Source organism: Primulina eburnea, chromosome 6, assembly GCF_022965805.1.
Source record: "Primulina eburnea isolate SZY01 chromosome 6, ASM2296580v1, whole genome shotgun sequence".
NCBI classification, from domain to species: Eukaryota; Viridiplantae; Streptophyta; class Magnoliopsida; order Lamiales; family Gesneriaceae; genus Primulina; species Primulina eburnea.
The window spans coordinates 38,531,440-38,555,812 of NC_133106.1; the positions used below are offsets into that span (position 1 = coordinate 38,531,440).

Genomic DNA, 24,373 nt, shown 5'->3' on the forward strand with positions numbered 1-24,373 from the left:
GACTAAAGTGAAATTTGATAATTATGAAGGGACTAAATTGATATTTAAATGATTGAAATAAAAAAATAAAATAAAAATATGTATTGAAATTTAAAACAAAAAACAAAAATGTAATATTAGTACTATAATGGTAAAATTGGGAAAAAAGTTGATGTCTATCTAAGTAGTTATTATCATGTTCTCACACTTAATAATACAGTATAGATAGTATAGATTAAAAAAGGATATTTTAAAAAACATATGATTTTTACCTTCTATATTATGTTAATTATCTTTGAATTAGAGCTCTTATTTTCTATTAATATAATACATATTCGAGTAAAAGACGGTCTCACAAATCAATTTTGTGATACTCATATTTTATTTGAATCATCATAAAAAATTATTGCTTTTTATGTCAAAAATTAATTATTATTATAAATATAGATAAAATATGAGATTGTTTCACAATATACCTGTTAATATTATATAGGTTATAAAATGTGGACTAGTAACTAGGATGGCCAAAGGGTACAATAATTAAGCATTATTCTTAGGCTTTTCACGATTGGTTGGCTCACCAATTTTAAGTAACATATTAATTTTTTTTTTATTGGTATTCATATCACAGAGATCAAGGGTGTCAAAATACGACACGATCCGTCAACCCGACACGACCCAACACGAAAAAAATCAGGTATGGGTTGGGGTTTTTCGGGTTGGAGTTGGATTCGGGTTGGGTGGATTCGGGTTAGTGTCATGTTAGGCGGGTTTCGGGTTGCGTCGCGGGTTGACCCGTGAACTTTTTTTTTAAATATTAGCTGTATTTTTATATATTGTATGTTTGAACAAAATTTATTATATATTTATATGATAAATTTTCATCATTTAATATTTATTTTGCATATTTTTATTTTTTTAATAATTTTTTATTTGATTTAGTAAATATACTTTTAATTTTCTACGATTAAACTTTCAAATTTAAATCGAAAATTTTGTTATTACGTGTTTGAATTAAAATATTATGAGTATTTTTTTATTTTTTTGAATTTTTTTAAAAATTTTAAAAAAAATTAATGAAATTCGGGTTAGACGGGTTGAGTCGGGTTATACGGGTTCGTGTTCGAGTTGAAGGTTTTCGGGTTGCTTCGGGTTGGGTTCGGGTTGAAAAAAAAAAAAAAAAAAAATTTTGCGGGGTGACCTGAAACCCGACCCGACCCACCCGATTGACACCCCTAAGAGAGAGTATATCTCAGAGTCATGTAAGCAAAATACTCACGACCCTTCTCTAAGTCATTCATGTGCAGGCAAGCACACAAGATGCCTACAAAAGAGATGCCATTCGCAAGAGCATTAATGGCTTCATGATCACGTCCATGAACACCAAGACTAGTGATAATCGCATTCCATGTAGCTAACACTCATATCCTCCATACTTTCAAAGACTGGTTTAGCATGCTCCAAACTACCTACCACATTTGCCATACATGTCAACCAATGCCGTCCCAAGAAAAAAAAGCCCGATCTCAAATCCATTCTTGATCGCAAAGTCGTGCACCCAACAACCCAATTCAAGGCTCCCTATTTCGGTGCTAGCCGCGAGAAGACCAACAAGTGTGTGCTCATTCGGGCTCGCATTATCACCCTGTGACAATAGTAGTCCAGGATACTAGATTTTTTCCACACATTTTATGAAACACCTTGATCCCATAATCCAAAACCCCGCACTTGAAAAACAAATCAATCAAACGTTATCCAAATACACATCTCCATAAAACCCGGTTTTAATCGCAAGCCCTTGAACCTCCTTCGCCTTTTCAACACAGGCAAAATCCGAACAAGCTTTCATTAATTACAAATGTGATCCGGAACTTGTCCAATCTCACCCCGTCACAAACCATCAAATTATACAAAAGAATAGCTCGACGTTAGTTGTCTCACATCCATCCGATAAAATATCTGAAAGTTGCATATATTAGCTGGACTATTTTTTTTAGAGTGACATAAGAATGTGTTATTGTTTCAATTCGGTTGGATAAAATCCCCGGCCTCCTAGCTTTTGAAATCTCTAATCCAACTTCCCATAAGAGGAACAAAGCCGAAGCAATCTCGTTGCAATCAATTCACAACCATAAAACCCATTTCTGATCATTCTACCATGTATCCGCCTCAGCTGTCCGAAGCTGCTGCATTTCTGCAGAAAAATAAAGGCATCTTGAGAAGTGAAACTGGGTTTGGAACTTGACTGCAAGTTTCTTGATCAGGGCAAAACATGGGGATAGCTTACTGAAAGGCATCCGACCATCATAGAGCGGTAGATGCTTGAATTGACGTCTGCTAGAGCACAAAAATGGATTTTTTGAAAGGAAGGAGAATGAGACTTAAGATCGTTAAGCTATTGTGTCGTGTGGCCCTTTACATGCTCATCTTTCTCCAATCTTAAATAGAATCATTTTGTAAAATGAACTCGATTCGGGTCCCCAACATTGGCCCATTTACCAAACCCATATCTATGTCGGGTCTCAATCATTTGACAGTAGTGAAAAATATTGTACATCAATTAAAATTTAAATTAAAACTTCATAATAAGTGTTGTCCTTACCCTGAACAAACTTTGCTAATGCTGCTTGTATTAGGATAGAAGAATTTGATTTGCAAACAGGAGTGATTGACCAAAGAAATCAACTAAATCTATATCCTTATTGTTTGAAAATACTCCAGCTTTCTGACTAGAGTTGGTAGTTACATTCCGTCTTCAAGACCCCATAAGAGTTGAAAATAGTTTCGTTTAGTACGAGATCGCTTCACACCTCGCGGCGATGCTTACACCTCTCGCTTATCGAAGTTTAGTTTAAAAACCTCGTCCAAGAACTTGCATAGAGAAGGGTTTCCCGGATTTCCCGCAACACAGTAGTTCTTCCAAACTAACTTAGATGTCTGACGCTGCTATTGGCATAACAACTGATAGACCATAAATTGGTCCAACCCAATCCTCTTGTACTAGAGTTGGCTCCTCGCAATACTCCCTTTAACATCATAAGAACTGAACTGTCTCACGGCGTTCTAAAATTAAATTCGAATCTGTCTACAAAAAATTAATTTACAACATTTTGAGAATGAAGTATAACAGGGAAATGTATTTTCTTAGTCTACTTCAGCTATCAAATACGATTTTTAGGCTCATCTTTTGACTCTACTGAATTTCTTTGGTTGGAGAGCAGTGGACATAGCACGAAGTCTGTTTGTTATTTCTGTAAAAGAAGGCCTGATAGCAGGATCATGTGTCCAGCATTCTTCCATCAAATTTCTCCATTCTTCGTCGCACCGTTCCGGGATCGGTGGCCGAAGTGTATTATTTACAATCCCACCTTCATATGTAGACCAAGATAAATACATCAGGGAAAAGATGATGATTCATTATCAAGAAACTAGATTGATGTTTTTATAAGATCTTCTCAACTGCATTGCTTGATGTAATCTGATCAGGCACATCCCAAAAATCATATTCAGAGATCAAGAAGAATACACATCAAGCTTACCAATAATAGCTCCACAATGCATGTTTGCATACGGTTCTTCGCCAGTCAAGATTTCCCACATAGCAATTCCGAACGAGAAAACATCAACCTGTGACATGTCATGAACCTTGAATCATTCCAAGTCTTTTAACGGAATCAGAAATATGTTAACTATGTTTCTTATGTTTTACTGTTTCATCACAAAAGCTTAAAGTATTTGTAACTTCGTCACTAAATCGTGCAATTCAGTTCAGATTTTTGGTTAGTTTTACATACTTTTTCAGAAACTCGACTACTACTTCCATTTAGTAGCTCGGGAGCCATCCACGGAAGCGTTCCGCGCACACCACCTGACACAAGGGTGTTCTGCTTGATTCTTGATAGTCCAAAATCGCCAACCTAATAATCAAATGTCTCTATCTGAGCTTCATTTCTCCACAAGAATGATTTCTAAAGTTATAAATTATACACAAAGATCAAGGACTCACTTTGCACACGGGTCGATGTGGATCTCCTAAGTTTACCAGCAAATTATCACATTTTAAATCAAAATGAACAATGCTTTTCAAATGCAAGTACTCCATGCCAAAGGCAGCATCCAATGCAATTATCATTTTTTACGCCGATCAAGTGCCCTATCAGTAGAATTTGAACTCTCAAAAACAAATCTTGGGAAAAGAAAGTTCGATAGCATAGCCAAAAAAACTCACCTTTCTTTCTTTAATAGGACACGCCTTAACGATCCATTAGCCATGTACTCAGTTACAGTAGCTAACGTGGTTTCAGGTCCATCAGGAACAACTCCATAGAACGCTACTACATTTGGATGGTGAAGTTTGGAAAGAATTTGAGCCTCCCTCCAAAAATCTTTAGTCTGTGAAAAGTGGAAACAATAATTAGGACAGGATTTTAGTGTGTGCTTTCCATGTCGAAGTACAAGTAAAAAGGTTACAATTTACTGTGATTGAAGGGGGACAAACCAGTCTTTCTTGTTCTGAGGATCTCCCTGCAAAACAACTCTTCTTTATTCTCTTGATGGCAACATCTGTTCCCCTCCACTTTCCATGATAAACAGTTCCAAATGTACCAGATCCCAACTCGTGTAGGTCTTCAAGATCAGCATTTTTAATGATCTGCAATATTGTACAAGACATTCATTCAAAATATCATAATGAACTGATATTCATGAGAGGAAGTTCCATTGAATTAATTACATGGAAAGTAGCTTACGCTACAACTATAAAATAAATTTAGGCGTGAACCTGCAAACCATATATGCCAGCTTCCATTTCTATTATTGCAGCATCACTTATCGATTCATCCTTATTATCTTCATCAGCACTAAAAACCTACAAGAAACCGCACAAGTAAATTTTCTGATAAAACCAATTCTTGAATGTAGAAAATATGAGTGGCTAAGAAACTAATATATACATCATAGTCAGATTCGGGGATGACACTTCCAGTTTCAGTTTCTTGTCCGGGTGATTCTATCTCATCAATCGGTTCGTCCTGTACATGAGGAATAGCCTTAGAGGAGAACGGGACATCCAGTGGCACATGATCCGTCACATCTTCAACTATTACTGGAATTTCTGGTGTGCCGATTTTGTGAGGGTTCTGTAAAGGTTGAGAATGGATTTCTGATGGATTTTCCATATAATTAGACAATGAGGCAGGATTCTCGGGCCCTTGCATTTGTGGGATAGGGGTATGTGAACCAAGGTTTGAGTCTGGGAGACATATTATTTTTGGCAAATTCCATTTGTGCTCCACAAATTTGGCATCTGGAGCATAATCGGTGGTGGTGCCGCTTTGTTTCATACCTGTAACGAAAGAAGTGTCCTTGTTTTCAACCGAAACGGTTGTATCTAGACACCATTCAATATAATCCTCATTACCATTCACATTTTCTTGAGAGAGACAATTCTTATGCGAGAAAACTTGATAATTCTCATCTGCCATCCGTTGTTGTTGTGATACTACCCTTAGTTGATATGAGCTGGAAACTTCTGAAGGCCTCTCTTCATACTGTCGCACAGTATTTTTCGAACCTCTCCTATTAAAGTTACTTGGATCACATGATGGAAGATTCTCAAATTCTTTACTTGACTTCCGAAGGTGAGAGCCCATTGTAGGACTACCTATCACTGGCACACGATAACCTGTGGCATCAGCCCATGAGGGGTGGTCGAAACCTGGGGCATCCATCACATTTGGATGAGAATATTCACAGTCATCATGATACAAAACGTCTTCATAACGTTTTATGTAAGAATTCTTTGGCTCTTTAAACCGAACGGGAGACAGAGGAGGAGACAGAATATAAGATGCGTTAAGAAATTGTGAAACAGGACTTGAAGGCCTAAATTTCAGATTTGTGGAGCTTCCTTCGCTTCTTTTCTCTTTACGATGATGTGATGATGGGGAGTCCCTCTGAATGGTAGGACTTCCATCCAGATTACTTCCCCTCTGGCTTGCCAAACTCTCCCGACTTGAGCTCCTTTGATGGCTTGGATCAAACATGCCATTTACCGCAACAACATACCGATCGGCATCACCTTTCTGTGTGGTCTTCGGGTCCAAAGAACACGAGCCTTCACCATCACTCGAAGAAACAAGAAATATTCTTAGTCTTTGAGAACTTCTCTCTAAATCATGGTACTCTTCTATCATATGATGAAGATCCTCATCTGAAGAGACGGATATAAGTGCATCCAAGTCTTCACCAGGAAGCTGGTACTTAATTGTGTGAGCTTGATTACAAATTCCACAGGTCTTTCTCATAAGCTCGACATAAGTTACGTTTTTCCGAATAGATAAAATTTTCGTCTCTCCACCGACATATCTAAGCTTCCCATCATTCGGTCTCGGAAATATTCTTCCACTGAAGCTGCACAGAAATTTCATTTTTCCCGAGAACGAACCATCTGATGTTCTTGATCCAGGATGACCTGTTAGATCCTCATACGCAAGATGGTGCTGATTCTGGGAAACATCCGAACATTGCTTATTCTTTGTATTACAATCTACCTCATTCACAAAAGGATTTCTTCTAGACATAACACGATCCCTCAAAAACTCAGGTGAAAATTCTTCACCAGTCTGAACAGAAACATTACGCTGGTATTCATTTCCATAGTTTAGATCACTTGGAGTGGCATTGGCTGAATCAGAACCTGTGTTTCGGCCATTCTCATTATAAAATTCGCTCTTCATTTTATCAATCAATGACGAATTTCACTTGGCAGAAGCATTTTTTAGTATTTCCGGCTCATCCCTTGACCTAGTCTCCATTCAAATCCGTGCATCTTGGATTTTTCCCAGCATCACACGAAAACAATTAGCAGTCCACAGCTTCTCATACGATCAAACTTCCTCTTTATCCTATCCGCTGAATAATTAGTAATTCCTTAAAGGGTGACACCTGGTTCAAACCGAGTTCTTTGAATATTCAAAAAACCATAAAGCTCCAATCAATCTGTTTCAACGAGGAAACATGAATGGAAATGTCAGATACAAGCATTTACAATCCAAAATTCGTTTGCACCGAAAAGAACATCTCAAGATGAAGAATTCATGGAAAGATTGTTTCAGTTTCTGACAGAAATTCTTTTCTTTTGGCAACTCCCTCCATTAAACCAACAAAATAACAGAAGGTTGATGAAAAATCGAATACCTGTGTGTGTCTGGAAACACCAATTTCTTGCCCTTTTCCAAGTGCCTTTCTGGCTAAAATCAGGGTGGGAATCCAAAACACAAAAGAAAGACTTTGGGTATGGTGTCCGGTTTGTGGGGCAAAGATCGATCAAGAGAAAAGGGGGCATTGCATTGATTTCGGAGGAAAAAACCAAAAGTTATACATTTCTGCAAATAAATACCAATACAAAATAACGCGCCATTCTCGCGGCTTTTAACTGAAAAACTAATTTATGAACTCAAAAAGAGAAGAGACCCGTTTTTTTTAAAGTTTATAGTTATAATATTTTGTTCTACAGTTATTACCAAAATACTACATTTAATCATTAATATTAATATATGTGACAAGTTCTAAAGTTTCTTAAGAATAATAATTCATCTTTCACATTTTTGGACCCTAATTTATATTTCGAAAGAAAGTTGAGCAAAGTGGCGTCAAAGTTGCTTCAAGAATTATTTGATACTACAAAATATCGGCTTACATGTTACTTTGGTTCCATATTTATGACAATGTCATTTTTTTAAAAAAAAATTACTAAATCTTTTTCACAATAGTAGATAAATAAATGAGTAGGCCTTTTTAAAGAGTCTCACGTATCTATATCTATGAAACGATTCGTTCCGATCTATATTTAAAGTCAAAAGTAATACCTTTTTTTATAAAACCAGCTGAGATCTATATCATAAAATTGGTGGTCTCATATGAGTTCTTATATAAAAATAAAATTTTAAAATATAGTTTAAAATGCTATTTTTTCATTTGATATATTTTATCCAAATATTTGTGGATTAAATCAAAATATTTATAATTAAAATTCACGACCTAAATATCAGAGACATTAATTAAAATACCGTTTAAAAAGATGTACATTGATCTTAATTATTTTACGTAGCAAAGCCATTTTTCTATTAAATATATTTGGCTTCCCAATATTTGGTAAATTTTGGGGAGAAAAAATATTTGATTTTATTAAGGATCAACATTGCTTGCATCAGTGATTTTATTGCATCAATCCACGCGCAACTTCATTGCATTTGAAGCTATTCATGAACTCAAAACTCACGAGCATGAATATCATCTCCGATCAAGCTCGAGCATCATTATTTTAAACTAAAACATCTAAAATTTTACTTGGAAATACTGCGCTGCACATCGCCATCGTATTGTGGTGATAAAAAAAAGAATCAGACAAAAACAAACCAAAAACAGTAGAAACACAATCAGAACATATATTTTTCTGTCTGCGGAGATGAGAGATGATAAATAGCGAAAGGCGAAGATAAATATGAAAGATTTGGTGTGTGCATAGCGTCTACGGGTATGAATCTGGGCGCTTAGGCTTGGTTTAATTTGAACAATAGCCTCGATCTTCTCCACTACCGCTGGTGTGAGCAAAGGTATGGCATTAATAGCCTTCATGTTCTCTTGAATCTGCATTGATAAGAGATTAGCGTAAGAAACAAACGACAATTGATTTTGCATGTAGAAAAATAAATTAGTTCTCCAACTGTAATGATTTTAACCAAGTAGACATGATGACCATCAATGTTAATTTTAATCAGTGTAAATATCACGAAATCAACCGCAATATTGATTTAACTGTGGTAAGAAGTACTAAAATTAATTGCCCTAAGGAGACTAAGAATAAAATGTTCCCTATCTAAAAATGCTAAAATCCTTGTTTAGAGGAAACAGGGGTGGCATTTTCTCAAGAAGCTAGTAAACCACTTTTGGCATTAAGCTGACCTGAGCCTCTTTGGTGGCACCGGTGATGACAGAAGAGATGTTGGGATTTGAAGCACACCAAGCGATTGCGAGTTGAGATATAGGTACTCCTAGTTCATCTGCAATGGGCTTCAATCCATTCACTTTTCTCAGAACATCATCTACCAATGATCTGCTGGCAAGATTCTGCAAAACATAATTTTACAGTTAGGCCTGGGTGTATAAAACACTAGACAAAAGCAAGAGAAAGGGTACGACGATGCCTCTATCGCCTCTATACCTGTAGTGACCCGTTCCAGAATCACCTACTAATCAAGAACTAAGCATGCAATTAACTTAATTAATAATAATCAGAGATAACAGCGGAAATATGGCCGACGACAATAGTTATACAACCCAATCGAAATCAGAACAACTCAAAATATATTCGATACAACCATATCGAATAGAATAGTACTGAAAACTAAACCAACCAGCTACTCACTGTCCTCCTCCTGCTCTTCCTGAGCCATCCAACCTGAGGCCTGCCCCATGGGAATGGGGTGTCCAAGATAAACAAAACCGAGGACGTGAGCGATAAGAACGCCCAGTACAAAAGCATGAGTATACAAGCCTATATGAAATGCACATGCTATGATATGATACCAGGGTAGTCAAGAAACAGGAGTAACAAAGGATCTCAAAATGCTCAGTCTAGAGGCGCCAAGTGGATAGTGCCGCGCGGTACTCCTCTGGGTCACTGCATCCACTACAAGAACAGACGTGGACCTAAAATGTCCCGGATCACCGAAGCCCTCCGGACCCGTCGGCCACTGTGTACTCTCGGTGTCCATGCGTCCACAAGACAAGACAGGGCTGAGCGGCCCCACAAGATATAGCTTATCTCGAAAGAGATACAGCTCAACAGTAAAGGCTATCTCGAAGGAGATACGGCTCAACATGAAATGCAACATGCATCATAAAACGTGACATAATAGCATGCATCATATGACATATATCAATGCACCACATAATCATGCAACACATATAAGGATGTATACTCGACCAGGATATCTCGGATAGTACTTTCGTACCTCTATCACAGCAAGCCTAGCCTTACGCAACACCGCTAATCAGGTCTAGAACAAGCCTACGCATCAAAAGCATACCCAATGAACAATACTACCATGCTCGACTAGCAAAACCAGTACTACCAAAGGTTTAGGGTTTACCTTCGTCCGTCGACAGCCCTTTGATGTCGATTGCCTCGTAACTCAGGCGTCACTACGCTACTAATCCTGGCAGCTCTTGGCTAACGCTCGACCGACAAACTAACCCTAGAAACCTTCCAAACCTCTCAAAATGAGACACAACTTCAAGAATTGACAATACAAAATGAGGAAATCCGAGCACTATTTATAGGCTATGTTCGGATCCACCGAACCCACTTCGGAACGTCCGAACTCCCACGTGTCCATCGGCTCTTGACACCTCATGATCGGATCCACCGAACCTACACTTCGGATCATCCGAACTTGCATGCAAACTGACGTGTCGATCAACTCTTGACACCTCATGATCGGATCCACCGAACCCACTTCGGATCGTCCGAACTCTTCGGTGCTACCGAACCATCTTCGGTCCGTCCGATCATGACCATGGTCAAAATTACACATTAAACCTTCTTAATCACCATTAATCCGTTAATTACCCAATTTGGAATTCGGGCTACTACATTCTCCCCCCCTTAAAAAGATTTCGTCCTCGAAATCAAGTTTATAGGATGAACAAAAACTGAAATAACAACATTGTTATTATAACTCAATTTGTTGTTGAACACAACTGATATTTGGATTACAACGGAAAAACACACACACCTCCATATTACAACCATAGTACAACTCAAAAGAGCTCTGGATGCTCCGAACGCATACGACTTTCTAACTCCCAAGTGGCTTCTTCAGTGCCTCTGCGCTGCCACTGAACTAAGACAAGAGGAATGATCTTATTCCGCAATACCTTGTCTTTGCGATCGAGAATCCGCACTGGTCGTTCCACGTAAGACAAATCCGAATTTAGTTGAACTTCAGAGGGATGCAAGATGTGAGACTCATCTGCTATGTATCGTCTCAACAAAGATACGTGGAACACATCGTGAATACTTGATAGGTACGGCGGCAATGCAAGTCTGTAAGCCAAATCTCCCACGCTTTCCAATATTTCAAATGGACCAATAAATCTCGGAGACAGCTTACCCTTGAGACCAAATCTCAAAATCCTGCGAAAAGGCGAAACTCGGAGAAACACTTTCTCACCTGGCTGAAAATAAAGAGGTCGCCGCTTGGTGTTCGCATAACTAGCCTGTCGATCCTGAGCGATCTTAATCCGTTTCTTGATTATTGCAACCTTATCAATAGCCTGCTGGACTAACTTCGGTCCCTCAACATGTCGTTCCCCAACTTCATCCCAAAATAATGGAGTACGACAACGTCGCCCATACAACGCCTCAAATGGTGCCATACCAATACTACGATGATAGCTGTTGTTGTACGCGAACTCAATCAAAGGCAAATGATCCTGCCAAGCGGTTCCGAAATCCATCACACAAGCTCGCATCATATCCTCAAGTGTACGGATAGTCCTCTCCGTCTGACCGTCGGTCTCTGGATGATAAGCTGTACTTAAACTTAGGGACGTACCCAATACCGCCTGGAAACTACCCCAAAATCGTGAGGTAAAACGAGGATCTCTGTCACTGACAATACTAACTGGCACCCCATGCAAACGTACAATCTCTTGAATGTACAATCGAGCCATACGATCGAAAGTGAAATCACGGTTATATGGCAGAAAATGAGCAGACTTGGTGAGTCGATCCACCACTACCCAAATAGCATCACTATTCCTTGAAGACAATGGTAAGTGAGTAATGAAGTCCATCGCGATATGCTCCCACTTCCATTCGGGAATAGGTAAGCTCAACAATAATCCTCCCGGTCGACGGTGCTCTGCCTTAACCTGCTGACAAACAAGACACTTGGAAACAAACTGATAAACGCTGCGCTTCATCCCTTTCCACCAAAATCGTGTCCTCAAATCTTTATACATCTTGTTGCTTCCCGGATGGACACTCAACTTGCTTCGATGAGCCTGAGCCAAGATCTCTTCCCTCAAAGTATCATCCTCTGGTACCACAACCCGATTAGACAAACACAGAAGACCATTAGACTGATAATGGAAATTGCTATCTCCACCAACCAATCGGGCTAATCTCTGAGTCTTGAGATCAGACATCTGAGCATCTCGAATCCGAGCGAACAAAGCTGGCTCAGATAAAATGGTAGCAACACGAATGCTCTCCATACCTTTCCGATGTTTGAAATTAAATCCCAACGAACAACAATCCTGGATAGTACTAATCATAGCACTGGTCTGAAGTGCAGAGACTCTCACCTTGCGACTAAGAGCATCGGCTGTGAGATTCGCAGAGCCTGGATGGTATTTGATCTCGCAGTCATAATCTTTAAGTAGATCCATCCAACGACGTTGTCTCATGTTCAACTCAGCCTGAGTGAACAGATATTTCAGACTTTTATGATCAATAAAAATTTCAAACTTAACCCCGTACAAGTAATGACGCCAGATCTTTAGCGCAAACACAATAGCAGCTAATTCTAGATCATGAATAGGGTACTTCTCCTCGTGAGGTTTTAACTGCCTGGATGCGTAAGCGATCACATGACCAAGAAATACTACACGATCAATCCAGAACTCGCACTTACTCAGCTTAGCATACAATTGCTTTTCGCGAAGAATCTGCAACACAATCCTCAAGTGCTGGATATGCTCTTCCACACTGTGAGAATAAATCAAGATATCGTCGATGAAAACCACAACAAACTGATCTAGAAAATCCCGAAAGACTCGATTCATCAGATCCATGAACACCGCTGGCGCATTCGTCAATCCAAATGGCATAACTAGAAACTCGTAATGCCCATATCGAGTACGAAATGCAGTCTTGGAAATATCATCATCTCTAACTCTCATCTGATGATAACCCGATCGCAAGTCAATCTTGGAGTAAACAGAGGTACCCTGAAGCTGATCGAACAAATCATCGATACGAGGTAATGGATACTTGTTTTTGATCGTCACACGATTCAGCTGGCGATAATCAATGCACAATCGCATAGATCCATCTTTCTTCTTGACAAACAAGACTGGAGCTCCCCAAGGTGAAACACTCGGGCGAATATAACCTTTATCAAGAAGATCCTGCAATTGCTGCTTCAATTCTCTCATCTCTGACGGAGCAAGACGATAGGGTGCACGAGAAATCGGTGCAGTCCCTGGCATTAACTCAATGCCAAATTCCACCTCTCTAACCGGAGGAAAACCAGGAATCTCATCTGGGAAAACATCAGGAAATTCACAAACCACTGGAATATCCTCTATACCAACACTACCTGTGGATGAATCAATCGCATAGATGAGGTAGCCTTCCCCGCCCGACTCTAAAGCACGACAGGCTTTCAGAGCAGATACCACTGGCATCGGAGGTCGCGCTCCCTCACCATAGAAAAACCAACTAGAGCTCTCAGTCGTACGAAACTGAACAAGCTTCTGGTAACAATCCACAGTAGCTCGGTAAGTAGTCAATAGGTCTATACCTAGAATACAATCAAAATCTTCCATCTCCAGGATTATAAGATTCGCAATCAATTCGTTACCCTCAAAATCTAAGGGACAACCCATCACTAGACGCTTTGCTAACACCGAATGACCCATCGGGGTAGAAACGGAAAGAATGACGTCTAGAGAAACATACGGTAACTTATGACGCTTAACAAATCGTCCTGGTCACCCCAACGACCTACACTTCCCTGACTACTCTCATCACCAAAGTGGTCAGCCATCGCTACAAGATAGAATGGGGAAAATGGTAAAATGGTCAACGAAAATCCCAAAACATAATCTATATCCCAAAATCGTAAGCATGCTCTGATACCATAAATGTAGTGACCCGTTCCAGAATCACCTACTAATCAAGAACTAAGCATGCAATTAACTTAATTAATAATAATCAGAGATAACAGCGGAAATATGGCCGACGACAATAGTTATACAACCCAATCGAAATCAGAACAACTCAAAATATATTCGGTACAACCATATCGAATAGAATAGTACTGAAAACTAAACCAACCAGCTACTCACTGTCCTCCTCCTGCTCTTCCTGAGCCATCCAACCTGAGGCCTGCCCCATGGGAATGGGGTGTCCAAGATAAACAAAACCGAGGACGTGAGCGATAAGAACGCCCAGTACAAAAGCATGAGTATACAAGCCTATATGAAATGCACATGCTATGATATGATACCAGGGTAGTCAAGAAACAGGAGTAACAAAGGATCTCAAAATGCTCAGTCTAGAGGCGCCAAGTGGATAGTGCCGCGCGGTACTCCTCTGGGTCACTGCATCCACTACAAGAACAGACGTGGACCTAAAATGTCCCGGATCACCGAAGCCCTCCGGACCCGTCGGCCACTGTGTACTCTCGGTGTCCATGCGTCCACAAGACAAGACAGAGCTGAGCGGCCCCACAAGATATAGCTTATCTCGAAAGAGATACAACTCAACAGTAAAGGCTATCTCGAAGGAGATACGGCTCAACATGAAATGCAACATGCATCATAAAACGTGACATAATAGCATGCATCATATGACATATATCAATGCACCACATAATCATGCAACACATATAAGGATGTATACTCGACCAGGATATCTCGGATAGTACTTTCGTACCTCTATCACAGCAAGCCTAGCCTTACGCAACACCGCTAATCAGGTCTAGAACAAGCCTACGCATCAAAAGCATACCCAATGAACAATACTACCATGCTCGACTAGCAAAACCAGTACTACCAAAGGTTTAGGGTTTACCTTCGTCCGTCGACAGCCCTTTGATGTCGATTGCCTCGTAACTCAGGCGTCACTACGCTACTAATCCTGGCAGCTCTTGGCTAACGCTCGACCGACAAACTAACCCTAGAAACCTTCCAAACCTCTCAAAATGAGACACAACTTCAAGAATTGACAATACAAAATGAGGAAATCCGAGCACTATTTATAGGCTATGTTCGGATCCACCGAACCCACTTCGGAACGTCCGAACTCCCACGTGTCCATCGGCTCTTGACACCTCATGATCGGATCCACCGAACCTACACTTCGGATCATCCGAACTTGCATGCAAACTGACGTGTCGATCAACTCTTGACACCTCATGATCGGATCCACCGAACCCACTTCGGATCGTCCGAACTCTTCGGTGCTACCGAACCATCTTCGGTCCGTCCGATCATGACCATGGTCAAAATTACACATTAAACCTTCTTAATCACCATTAATCCGTTAATTACCCAATTTGGAATTCGGGCTACTACAATACCGCACCTAAAAGATGATGTTAAACAAATCCTCAAAGTAGAGAGGTGAATTAAAGTTCATTACATCATATTGATTGGGTTTAGTACGAGTGGCACATGACTTCCAAATTATTAGAAGTAGAAATTGCAAGACCTTACAAGAAAAGCCAGGACATCGCAAGGATCAATGAAGCATATACACCAAAGGAAAAAAAATTGATAAATAGTAAATACTCAGAACTGGATGTTCTATTTCGTTTTCCCACCTTATAATTGTCCAGGGCGAACCTACTATCAGGTGGAACGTCTCCAGAGTTGTACTTTCCAGTCAGAACTCCAGATGCAAGTGGGCTCCATGTGGTAAGACCAAGACCATAGTTTGCGTACAAAGGTAGATACTCAGACTCGATCTAGAGCAGTTAAATGCATCAGGAAATCATATTTAATACAAGAAAAATGAGTAAATACATCAAAAGAAGTGACTGAAACATAAATCTCTCACGGTAAAAACCCTGCTAGGGAATCCGAGTAGAGACATCCAATTATGAAATCATGAGAGTCTTATTCCCTGTAGTCAACTATTACCAAAAACTGTCATCAAAGTAGTTTAACCACGAGAAGCAGCTTGTGATTCAATGAGGTCGAGTTTGCATTGATAAATTTAATTTGGAGTGAGTGTTTGGTCCATTTGAAATGCACCAGAATTACAATTGATATTCAAAATCAATGGTCCTCTCATGTTCATCAATCCAATCACAACCTGAGTGGATTACAATTACACTAAAAAATTGTCCCGACAAAAATTGTCGTTAAAAGAGTGACATTTGCTTCATAAGCCAACAGGCTCCAAACGGCAAACCCTGTTTCATTAAAGCTTTAGATCCACCAAGATCACTCGAGGAGCAAACTTATACTTCCTTCAACCACAACGGAGATAATCTACAAAAGATTTCGCCGAAGGAGAAAAAATTAAACAAATGATTTAAGCTCGAATCTTTCCTATCTACAACTCCCAAAAATCCCAACAAAACAAAAAAAAAAAAGACACTCCATTTGTTTTTACCTTGTGCCTGGATAAAAGATTATACTCCGGCTGCTCCACAATAGGACCCACAAGATCCAGCCGCTCAGCCACACCCCAAGCTTCTGTAATCTGCTGAGCGGGACCATTCACTGGTTCCCCAATAATACGTTATACGCCCACCCCTTGTCAATGACATGATTCATGGCCCTCACATTCTCCTCAATGGGCGTCCCGATATCTGGCCGATGGCAATAAAGCACATCGACATACTCCATATCCACTCTCTTCAAACTGTTCTTGGTCCCCTCTACTATATGCTTCCTCGACAAGCCCTTGTCATTAGGTCCGGGCCCACCCCAGAAAATCTTGGTAGATATAACGAGGTCGGTTCGCTTCCATCCAAGCTCCTTAATAGCCTGACCCATGATCTCTTCCGCGCGGCGTTGGCATAAACCTCGGCGTTGTCGAAGAAATTCACTCCATGATCGCGGCAGCATTGGAGTATAGATTTAGCTTCCTTTACATCGAGTTGATTGCCGAATGTGACCCAAGCGCCATAAGAGAGCTGGGAAACCTTCAGGCCCGATTTGCCAAGTTTATTGTACTGCATCGCCTGGTCAGGAATTTTCATCGGCGGGCAATCTCTTTTATCTCCTTATATGTAGGTTTTTATAGGATTTGAGGTGAAGGGATCGGTGAAGCAAACGTGACCACGGAGAAATGCGCGAAAAATCAGTGAGGAGCCGAGGCCGGGTGGCAACGTAAATGAGGTTCTCTCTACTCTCGATAGATAGAAATTGATATGTTTATTATCATTTTAGTTGCTTGTGCTCTTTTGAAGAAAATGACAAGATGAGATTTTTTGGAAGTCGACTCCATTGTTCAACACAAGCTACAATCTATTTATTATTCGTCAATCATTTTCATGGTCCATATATGATTGCTTTCCGCAAATAAAAAAAAATTGTTTTTACATGGAAGACAGGGTCATTGAATTATATACAACAAAAAAATATATATGAAACATAAAAAGATTATCGAATTCGAGCGACGATGAAGCAAGAAATGTGGCCGTGGAGTTGGAATGACTCGGTTGCCCTGTCACATGAACCAAATAACATTATCTAGATTTATCAAAACATATCCAATCTCTCGTGGAATGAAAAAAATTCAGAATTACGTACACAAGATCACTTGGTATTTAAAACAAACAAATAAAAGTTGGTTTTTTTTAATGCTTTTAGGGAGGAGGAAACGGATGTGAGCTTACATTCGATGTATTAAAACATAAGTGAGGCTGTCGAACGATGTAAATTTGGTCTCCATGTTTGTTTTCTTTGTAAATATCTTGGTTTCTATGCCATGTCCATAGTGCATATGTCGAGTTCACCACCTGCATAATTCATTGACACCTTCGATAGAATGCGTAGGCTAAAAGGGACATCTTAAGCAAACCTTCTGTATATACATATTTCTCATTGATTACCTCAAGAATCCCATGCCCAAAACTACTCTCTCTGTATGCACTCCACTCTGGCTGCGTATCCCAGCAAAATTGACCCTTTGCTGGGCCAGATGAGAAGTTCATATGGCATAGACCTCCAATTTCGGGTATATTGTCCTGAGCAGACGGACATTTGCCCAGTTCATCCGCATGATCAACGTCGACTTTTTCGATATTACCACCATCTCCAATCGTTATGTACACAGGCCCACAGGAATCCAATGTGTAGTTGTACACTCTATTCATTCGTTCATATGCATGCACCTGCAAGCACAACCATGAGTCACAATTCTGGTTCCGTTTCAAACCAAACTATTATATATCACTCGAGAGATTTTCAAACAAATTAAACTTGGAGTACACTTATACTTAAAAAATTCAACCATTCGTGGACTTACATGACCAGAGAAGACAATATCGACTCCATTCTGGTAGAGAAGACCTTCCATTTGAAGCCTCATGCATTCAAATTCTTGATAATGTGAGGAATAGCTATTATACCATGGCGGATGCCAGGCCGCCACCAGCCATGGAGTTTTGCTTCGGTCGACTTTCTTGAGGTCGTTTTCAAGCCAAACATACTGCGAACCTTACACACCATATATAAAATATACAGTGATGTGACGACGTAACATTAATCTGACATATCTAGTCTAATGAAGGGTATTCTTAACTTACTTCTTTGGTTGTAGTCTACATAGGCTCCCAACATGATAAAATGTATGCCAGAGGCATCAAATGAGTAGTAAAAGTTGGTGCCAGAACCAGACTCGTTTGAAGGAACAGAGAATCTAGTCAAATATGCTTGGAATGTAATGTTGGAGATTTGAGGCTCTATTTCATGATTTCCTTCTATAACCATCATTGGAATTCTTGATGTCATGGGTTGCATGAACCTGCACTTAGACCAACAGTTTGAATCATGTGAGCTGAATAAATTCAACAATTGGACACGAGAAGATTATGAAATCTGAAGAATTCATACTAAAATTTGGAATTTTGTTTTATTTAAGTGGATGGGGCCACTTTTATAGTGTCCATCCATGGTAAACTGCAATTCAGTAGTAATACTAGTTTTATAAAAATAAAAAAGAAAGAAAGAAACCAAGAAGTTTCAAGATAAGGGAGGAGTGCACTAAAAAAAAGTGATAACCTTCCCCATGCATCCCAACGAGGTTGATATGTTTCTCTAATAGGTGCATTGGGGAATGCACAGGAGTAGCAAGAAGTACCATTTCCTCCAGTTGTAAGATACTGATTTGCATAAGTTAGGTCGCCAACCATCAAAATAACCGTAGGATCGTTGGTGATGAGATGATCAATGGTGGTCGTAGAATTCATCGTAAGGCCTAAATCTCCTACTACAGCTATTCGAGGAGGATACTTGCCAGAGCCGGGCAATGGTAATGTTTCAAACACGAACTCCTCACTCATAGCTCCTAAAGAACTATCCCCACACTTGTAATGGTATTGCGTTTCAGGTTCAAGACCTACGACGAATTTTCAAAGCTCGACAACATCAGGGTAGATTCATGATATTCATTCAGGATCAAGCAAGCTTTTGTAGATTTATAAATATTTCCGGAAGTCATGCCTCATAGCACAATTCAAGAATCAAAATTTACCCTCAATTTTTACATGATGTATAATCCCAGAGGTGTAATTCCATAGCCCTTGAAATGGATATAGTTGACTATAAACCACTGAAACTCCACTTGCCTTCCGGATATCGTTGCTACTTTCTTTCCAATACTGCACCTCACTAGCCACACCTGATGGATCAATTGGAGTAACATTCACTCCAATCTGAGCATCCCCTTTTTCCATCAACATGCACAAGAACAAATCAATAAACTCATAAAAAATCAACCATACAAAATAACTAAAAGACAATTGTCACGCCCCTCAACTGCTTCAAATCATTCCTCGTTTTTTTATCAATGTTACTCAACAGATAAAGTCCATTATATCAGACTTTATAAACACTTCATACAAATTTCCTCAAACCGACTTGGTCAAAGCCTTAACACAGCCCTCTGATATGCAAGTGCTTCAAGTCTATCTTATAAATACACCTAAAAATTCTGCGTCGTCCCGCACATCATCTTTGGATTCCTTAATACTCAATTTTCGAAATTTACACACATAATCACTATAAAAGGTGTAGAAATCAAAAGACGTGTATTTAAACGGTTAGCTTTTGATATGAGACTTCATTTAACAAACTGCTAAAACTCCATCATCCCACGTACAGGAGGGATTAAACAAAAAAACCAAGAAATTATACCGGTGACCCAAGAAATCCACATTGAAGTTGGAGTCGACAAGGCGATAGCAATCTGCTCTGGGAAATTTGATGTCACGTTTCTCTTGAGCCTTGGATGATCCATCGGCAAGTCATCACTGCCACGGCGTAGCGATGGATCAAAACTCCGAGTTGTGGGCTGAAAAGGGCCTTCTATTGTTGTGGGTATACTGCTGTGACGATGAAGTAATCACCATTTCTGCAATCATCACAACTGAAATTGATAACATTTTACGGAGTTCCATTGGAATGATTTTTTTTTCTTCGTGGTACTATCCGGTAGAGGAATTGAAGCGATGAAGTACAAACAACGGAATATTCGTAGGAGATGCCGTGAATTCCTAGTGCGATTGTGGGATCAATTCTTGTCAGAATGACAAAAGGCCATGATACTTTGTTGCATCTTTCTTTCTTAAGTTTAAGATGCAATTCGTTTCTCCTTCTTGGTCACTTTGCACAAAGCACATAATTTGTTAAATAAATTTATGCAGGACATGCATGCACGTTGGCAGCCATTTTTTCTTTAAAAAAAATTATACATTAATTTTTTGACATTAGTGTGGATGATTCAGTTTGGAAAAATTAAATAATTTCAGTGTAAGCAAGCACACATTGTTATTTGTACCCCTAAAGGCCTAAACTCTTCACTTTTTTTGTTTTTGTTTTTGTTTTTGTTTTGAATGGCTTTTGGATCAAAAAGCCCAATATGACTGCCTTACTCGGATCCAGTTTAGTATGGCAGTCTGGGTGCGCTTTCTTTTAAAACCCCAAATCGGAGGCCCAAATTAGCAGAAGTTTGCTTTGGGCTTTACTTCAAAAACAGGCCCATATAACGATTTATTTGGGACAATACTAGCGTATTGGGCCTTATATTTACACACATGTGACTCACATGTTTACGTTCTTTTTAAGTTAATATTTTTCAATTTCGATGGTCAATCAATTAATTCATGGATTCTTTCGGAAATTTCTAAAAAACTAATGGAAGTCGGAAGAGAAGCAAGCGGGGGAAAAGACATATAGGGTTAATTTTTCTGGTAAACATGACTGGAGTTTAGACATCAAAGATCAACTTCCAATACTTCATGAGAATAATATTCTACAGATTGTTTCACTTCCAATCAACAACTAAGCGGAAACCAAGTCATCGGCGACTTTAAGAACTTGGATCAGTCTGAAAAATATATCCTGCTTCTGCGAAGTGTGATTTCACCAGTGCAAGAGCCCTGGAACGGTGAGAAATCTTGTTTTTCTCTTCCTTCGGCATTTCAGCATACCTATAACACACATGGGTTACCTAGATTTCACGACAGAATACAAACAACGGCATTAAGAGGGGAAATAAATCTACGTCTGATCATATCCATCGGGTTGAAAGATTGGATCCCATCCAAAGTCATTCGGTCCTCTCTGAGGAACTATCTTTCCCTGAAATTTCATTAATGTACAACTTAGAAAAGTGACACTAATATATAATTTAATCACAAGGACATTGAACTCTAAGTTAGACAACAGGATTATGGCAGAATAATACCCAAGTTTCCCCTGAAAAAGTAATTGGATCTGCATATGGTCCAAGAGCTAGAGAGAATACACAAAGAGCATATGCTGATTTATCATCATATGCCATCAATAAATTATTTAGACCTGTAAAGAGAACATAACATGATCGACTTCAATAAAGTTGGAGACAAGAGACAAGAATAAAGATGAATTTAACATTGGGAGTACAAAGAGGGAATCAAACTGGAACACCTTCATGACCAGTCTTCTGCAGAAACCACTTGCTGCAAAAATTTTCGTTTCAAACTCAGTTGAGGCCATAAAAACATGTTAAAATCAGTGACAATAATAGGGTACTGACAATATATTGAAAATTAATGCAAAATTAAGAGTTTTGGAATATTCCATAAAGAAAGTAAACAAAATTAATCACTTGAATAAAACATATCATAAAGCATGAATTCCATTATATGTTAGAAATCTGCTAAGAATCAATGAAATAACAACATCGAAGTCAAACATGAGCTGCACCTGCACTAAAGCTCAAGATCCTAGTCAAAACTCGATCATCAAAAAAGAAAGGAAAACTTTGGATTTTGTTTATATTTTCTCATGAGTATGCAATAAGTGAAAAAGTGATATAGAAACTTTGTGCATGGGGAATTGTGAAAAACGTTTTGGAGAGTACATGCAAAGAAAGAAACATAAAACAGGAAACGAGAATTAGATATAATCCAAGGGAAATCGTAAAAGTATAAATAATATACGGAATTCTTGTGATACCAAAAATGCTCCCCCGAACGCAAAAAATATATATTGTTTTATTCTGTCGCATCAGTTTCCTTACTTTCAGAGGAAAATGGGGTAGTTGAAAATGGTTGGTGTACTTGAATAAGATGGCGATCATAAGTGAGTGAGTGATGGATGATTAGCATTTTCAGAAATTTTCAAATGAAAAATTTCAACAAGTCTCTTAATTTCTTAGCTTCCAATGTTCAACTTTCTTCTGATTCTTGAGGTTTCATCTATAAAAGATCCAAGACTGGGGACTTTTCTTGTGATCTAATAATATTATCAGCAACTGATCCCTTCAGCAGAAAATATGGGTGGTCATATCCAAGTCAGAATGTCTCTTCACAATAAATAATCAAATTGATATTTTATAGATAACTGAACTCTCACAAGGGATAGCCTCTGCATTACAAGCAGAAGTATTGATAAGAACATGAAGAGCATAACCAAGCATATCTAAGCGAGCAAATAAGCTCAAACCCGTAAAGGCTCAGGAGGAAAACTGTGTGAGGTAGAGTTTTAATTTCAGTCAAGTCTGAGTTGAGATTGAGCCTGAATTTAAATAATTTTAGTTAGCTTCTTGATGAGAGTGACAATCCATTAGAAAAAAGAGTGGCAACTGTGATACAGCTATTTGTCGGTGAAAGAGTCACACTCTTATTCATTGCAGAGAGGGTGAGAAATTTGATTCTATTTCCAAGGAAACTTCACTTTGTCATTTTCACATAAACAAACTCAGCACAATTACAAAATTATACCCAGCTCTAAGAAAAGCAAGGAACAGCAGACAAAAATAAACATCTTCCATATACAAATTTCCACATTAACTTACAGCACTAGCATTGTTTCTGTATTCGTGAAGCATGATCAAAGTGCTATGTTCAGATATCAAAATTCAGTAAAGCTTTCGTAGTTTTAGGAGAGGACCACCTTCCGGAAAGAAAAGTATGAACTCGACAAACTTACATGTATGGCCCTGCAAAATTGTTAAAAGATTCCATCAATTATACACAGACAAAAAAAAAAGAATCAATAACTCAAAAAATCAATATTGGTGATTGAATCATCCAAGGAGAGGGATTTGTAGTATTGTATTTGATAAAAGGGCTAGTCAAACTTATCGTAACCATTTCTATTTCTGATCATCAACTCCTTGACACCAAACATTATCCAAATCATTTTCCGCCATAAATCAAATCTCTATCATTCATTTAAATTACCTGGTAATCCCTTGAGCGCATTGAAACAAAGACATGTGTCCTCCACCAGCACAGGTCCATTTACCTTCCATTTTTTTTTTTGAAAAAAAAATGACATTATCAAACGCATTACACACACATATAAGTAGATTTTCCTCACAAACGTTTTCACAAACAGGTCGCATGCACATCAATATGAAATGGTCACCTCTTTAGCGGCTAATCGAGCCTTCTCTTTTGAAATCTCTTCAGGTTCACCTTGCAGTTCTGGCACTGTCCAAAACAACAACAAAAAAATAAAATAGAAACAGCAGAAAATTAACACAAAACACACATTCGAGGAAAGATGTTGCTGTTAATTAACAGACATTCGAGTCTGAGGGAACGAAACGGAATAGAGTTGCCGAGGATTTCACGGACTTCTTCAAGCTTTTTCAAGTTTCCCGTCACAAAAGTCACCGGCTGTGACAGCACAACGGCCCTCCCAGCACCCGCCGCCGCCATTTTCCCGCGAATATTGCACTTGGAAGTAATAGTACGTCTGGATTACGACCTTAAAATCAATAATAATTACAATTAGTTCTAATTAAATAGCATGAATCATAAATATTAAGCAATCGTTCTTTTTTTAATTTGGAAAAAGAAAGCGAAAAAGATATTATCTAGACGTAATTTCTTTCATTTTATCTGGAAAAAAATATTAGAAAAAAATA

At 38.9% G+C, this 24,373-nt stretch overlaps 3 protein-coding genes and 1 pseudogene across 3 annotated transcripts; all 4 read right to left on the minus strand.

Moving 5' to 3' along the window:
* Positions 1–2,703: 2,703 nt before the first annotated feature.
* On the minus strand, positions 2,704–7,165 carry LOC140835162 (uncharacterized). Its single transcript, XM_073200582.1, is given in 9 exon segments — positions 2,704–3,347; positions 3,519–3,606; positions 3,774–3,896; positions 3,986–4,113; positions 4,116–4,132; positions 4,208–4,371; positions 4,478–4,630; positions 4,760–4,846; positions 4,932–7,165. Coding segments are annotated over 9 exon segments (2,733 nt in total). The 5' UTR covers positions 6,717–7,165; the 3' UTR covers positions 2,704–3,159.
* Positions 7,166–8,101: 936 nt separating this feature from the next.
* On the minus strand, positions 8,102–16,988 carry LOC140835166 (probable voltage-gated potassium channel subunit beta; annotated as a pseudogene).
* Positions 16,989–17,267: 279 nt separating this feature from the next.
* Positions 17,268–20,554, minus strand: LOC140835164 (purple acid phosphatase 23-like). The gene is made up of 8 exons (XM_073200585.1): positions 20,149–20,554; positions 19,487–19,678; positions 19,015–19,351; positions 18,540–18,757; positions 18,260–18,450; positions 17,844–18,125; positions 17,628–17,750; positions 17,268–17,455 (listed from the first exon to the last, which is right to left on the minus strand). Exons 1-8 carry the CDS (start codon positions 20,249–20,251, stop codon positions 17,345–17,347), a joined length of 1,557 nt encoding a protein of 518 aa, XP_073056686.1. The 5' UTR covers positions 20,252–20,554; the 3' UTR covers positions 17,268–17,344.
* Positions 20,555–21,200: 646 nt separating this feature from the next.
* LOC140835167 (inosine triphosphate pyrophosphatase) lies at positions 21,201–24,302 on the minus strand. Its single transcript, XM_073200589.1, has 8 exons — positions 24,029–24,302; positions 23,869–23,933; positions 23,682–23,745; positions 23,428–23,437; positions 21,922–21,953; positions 21,701–21,813; positions 21,518–21,594; positions 21,201–21,443 (listed from the first exon to the last, which is right to left on the minus strand). Exons 1-8 carry the CDS (start codon positions 24,162–24,164, stop codon positions 21,323–21,325), a joined length of 618 nt encoding a protein of 205 aa, XP_073056690.1. The 5' UTR covers positions 24,165–24,302; the 3' UTR covers positions 21,201–21,322.
* Positions 24,303–24,373: the final 71 nt, after the last annotated feature.

What these genes read in the sequence shown, in the direction of transcription:
- LOC140835164 (XM_073200585.1), bottom strand. Translation starts at nt 20,251, where the DNA reads ATGGATCATCCAAGGCTCAAGAGAAACGTGACATCAAATTTCCCAGAG. An exon ending in CGTTGGGATGCATGGGGAAG is followed by an intron (nt 18,758 to 19,014) that starts GTTATCACTTTT and finishes GTCTAAGTGCAG; the next exon opens with GTTCATGCAACCCATGACAT. An exon ending in TTGGGCATGGGATTCTTGAG is followed by an intron (nt 17,751 to 17,843) that starts GTAATCAATGAG and finishes TGAATTATGCAG; the next exon opens with GTGGTGAACTCGACATATGC.
- LOC140835167 (XM_073200589.1), bottom strand. Translation starts at nt 24,164, where the DNA reads ATGGCGGCGGCGGGTGCTGGGAGGGCCGTTGTGCTGTCACAGCCGGTG. An exon ending in TCGTTCCCTCAGACTCGAAT is followed by an intron (nt 23,934 to 24,028) that starts GTCTGTTAATTA and finishes TGTTTTGGACAG; the next exon opens with TGCCAGAACTGCAAGGTGAA. An exon ending in CTTTTTCAGGGGAAACTTGG is followed by an intron (nt 21,595 to 21,700) that starts GTATTATTCTGC and finishes ATGAAATTTCAG; the next exon opens with GGAAAGATAGTTCCTCAGAG.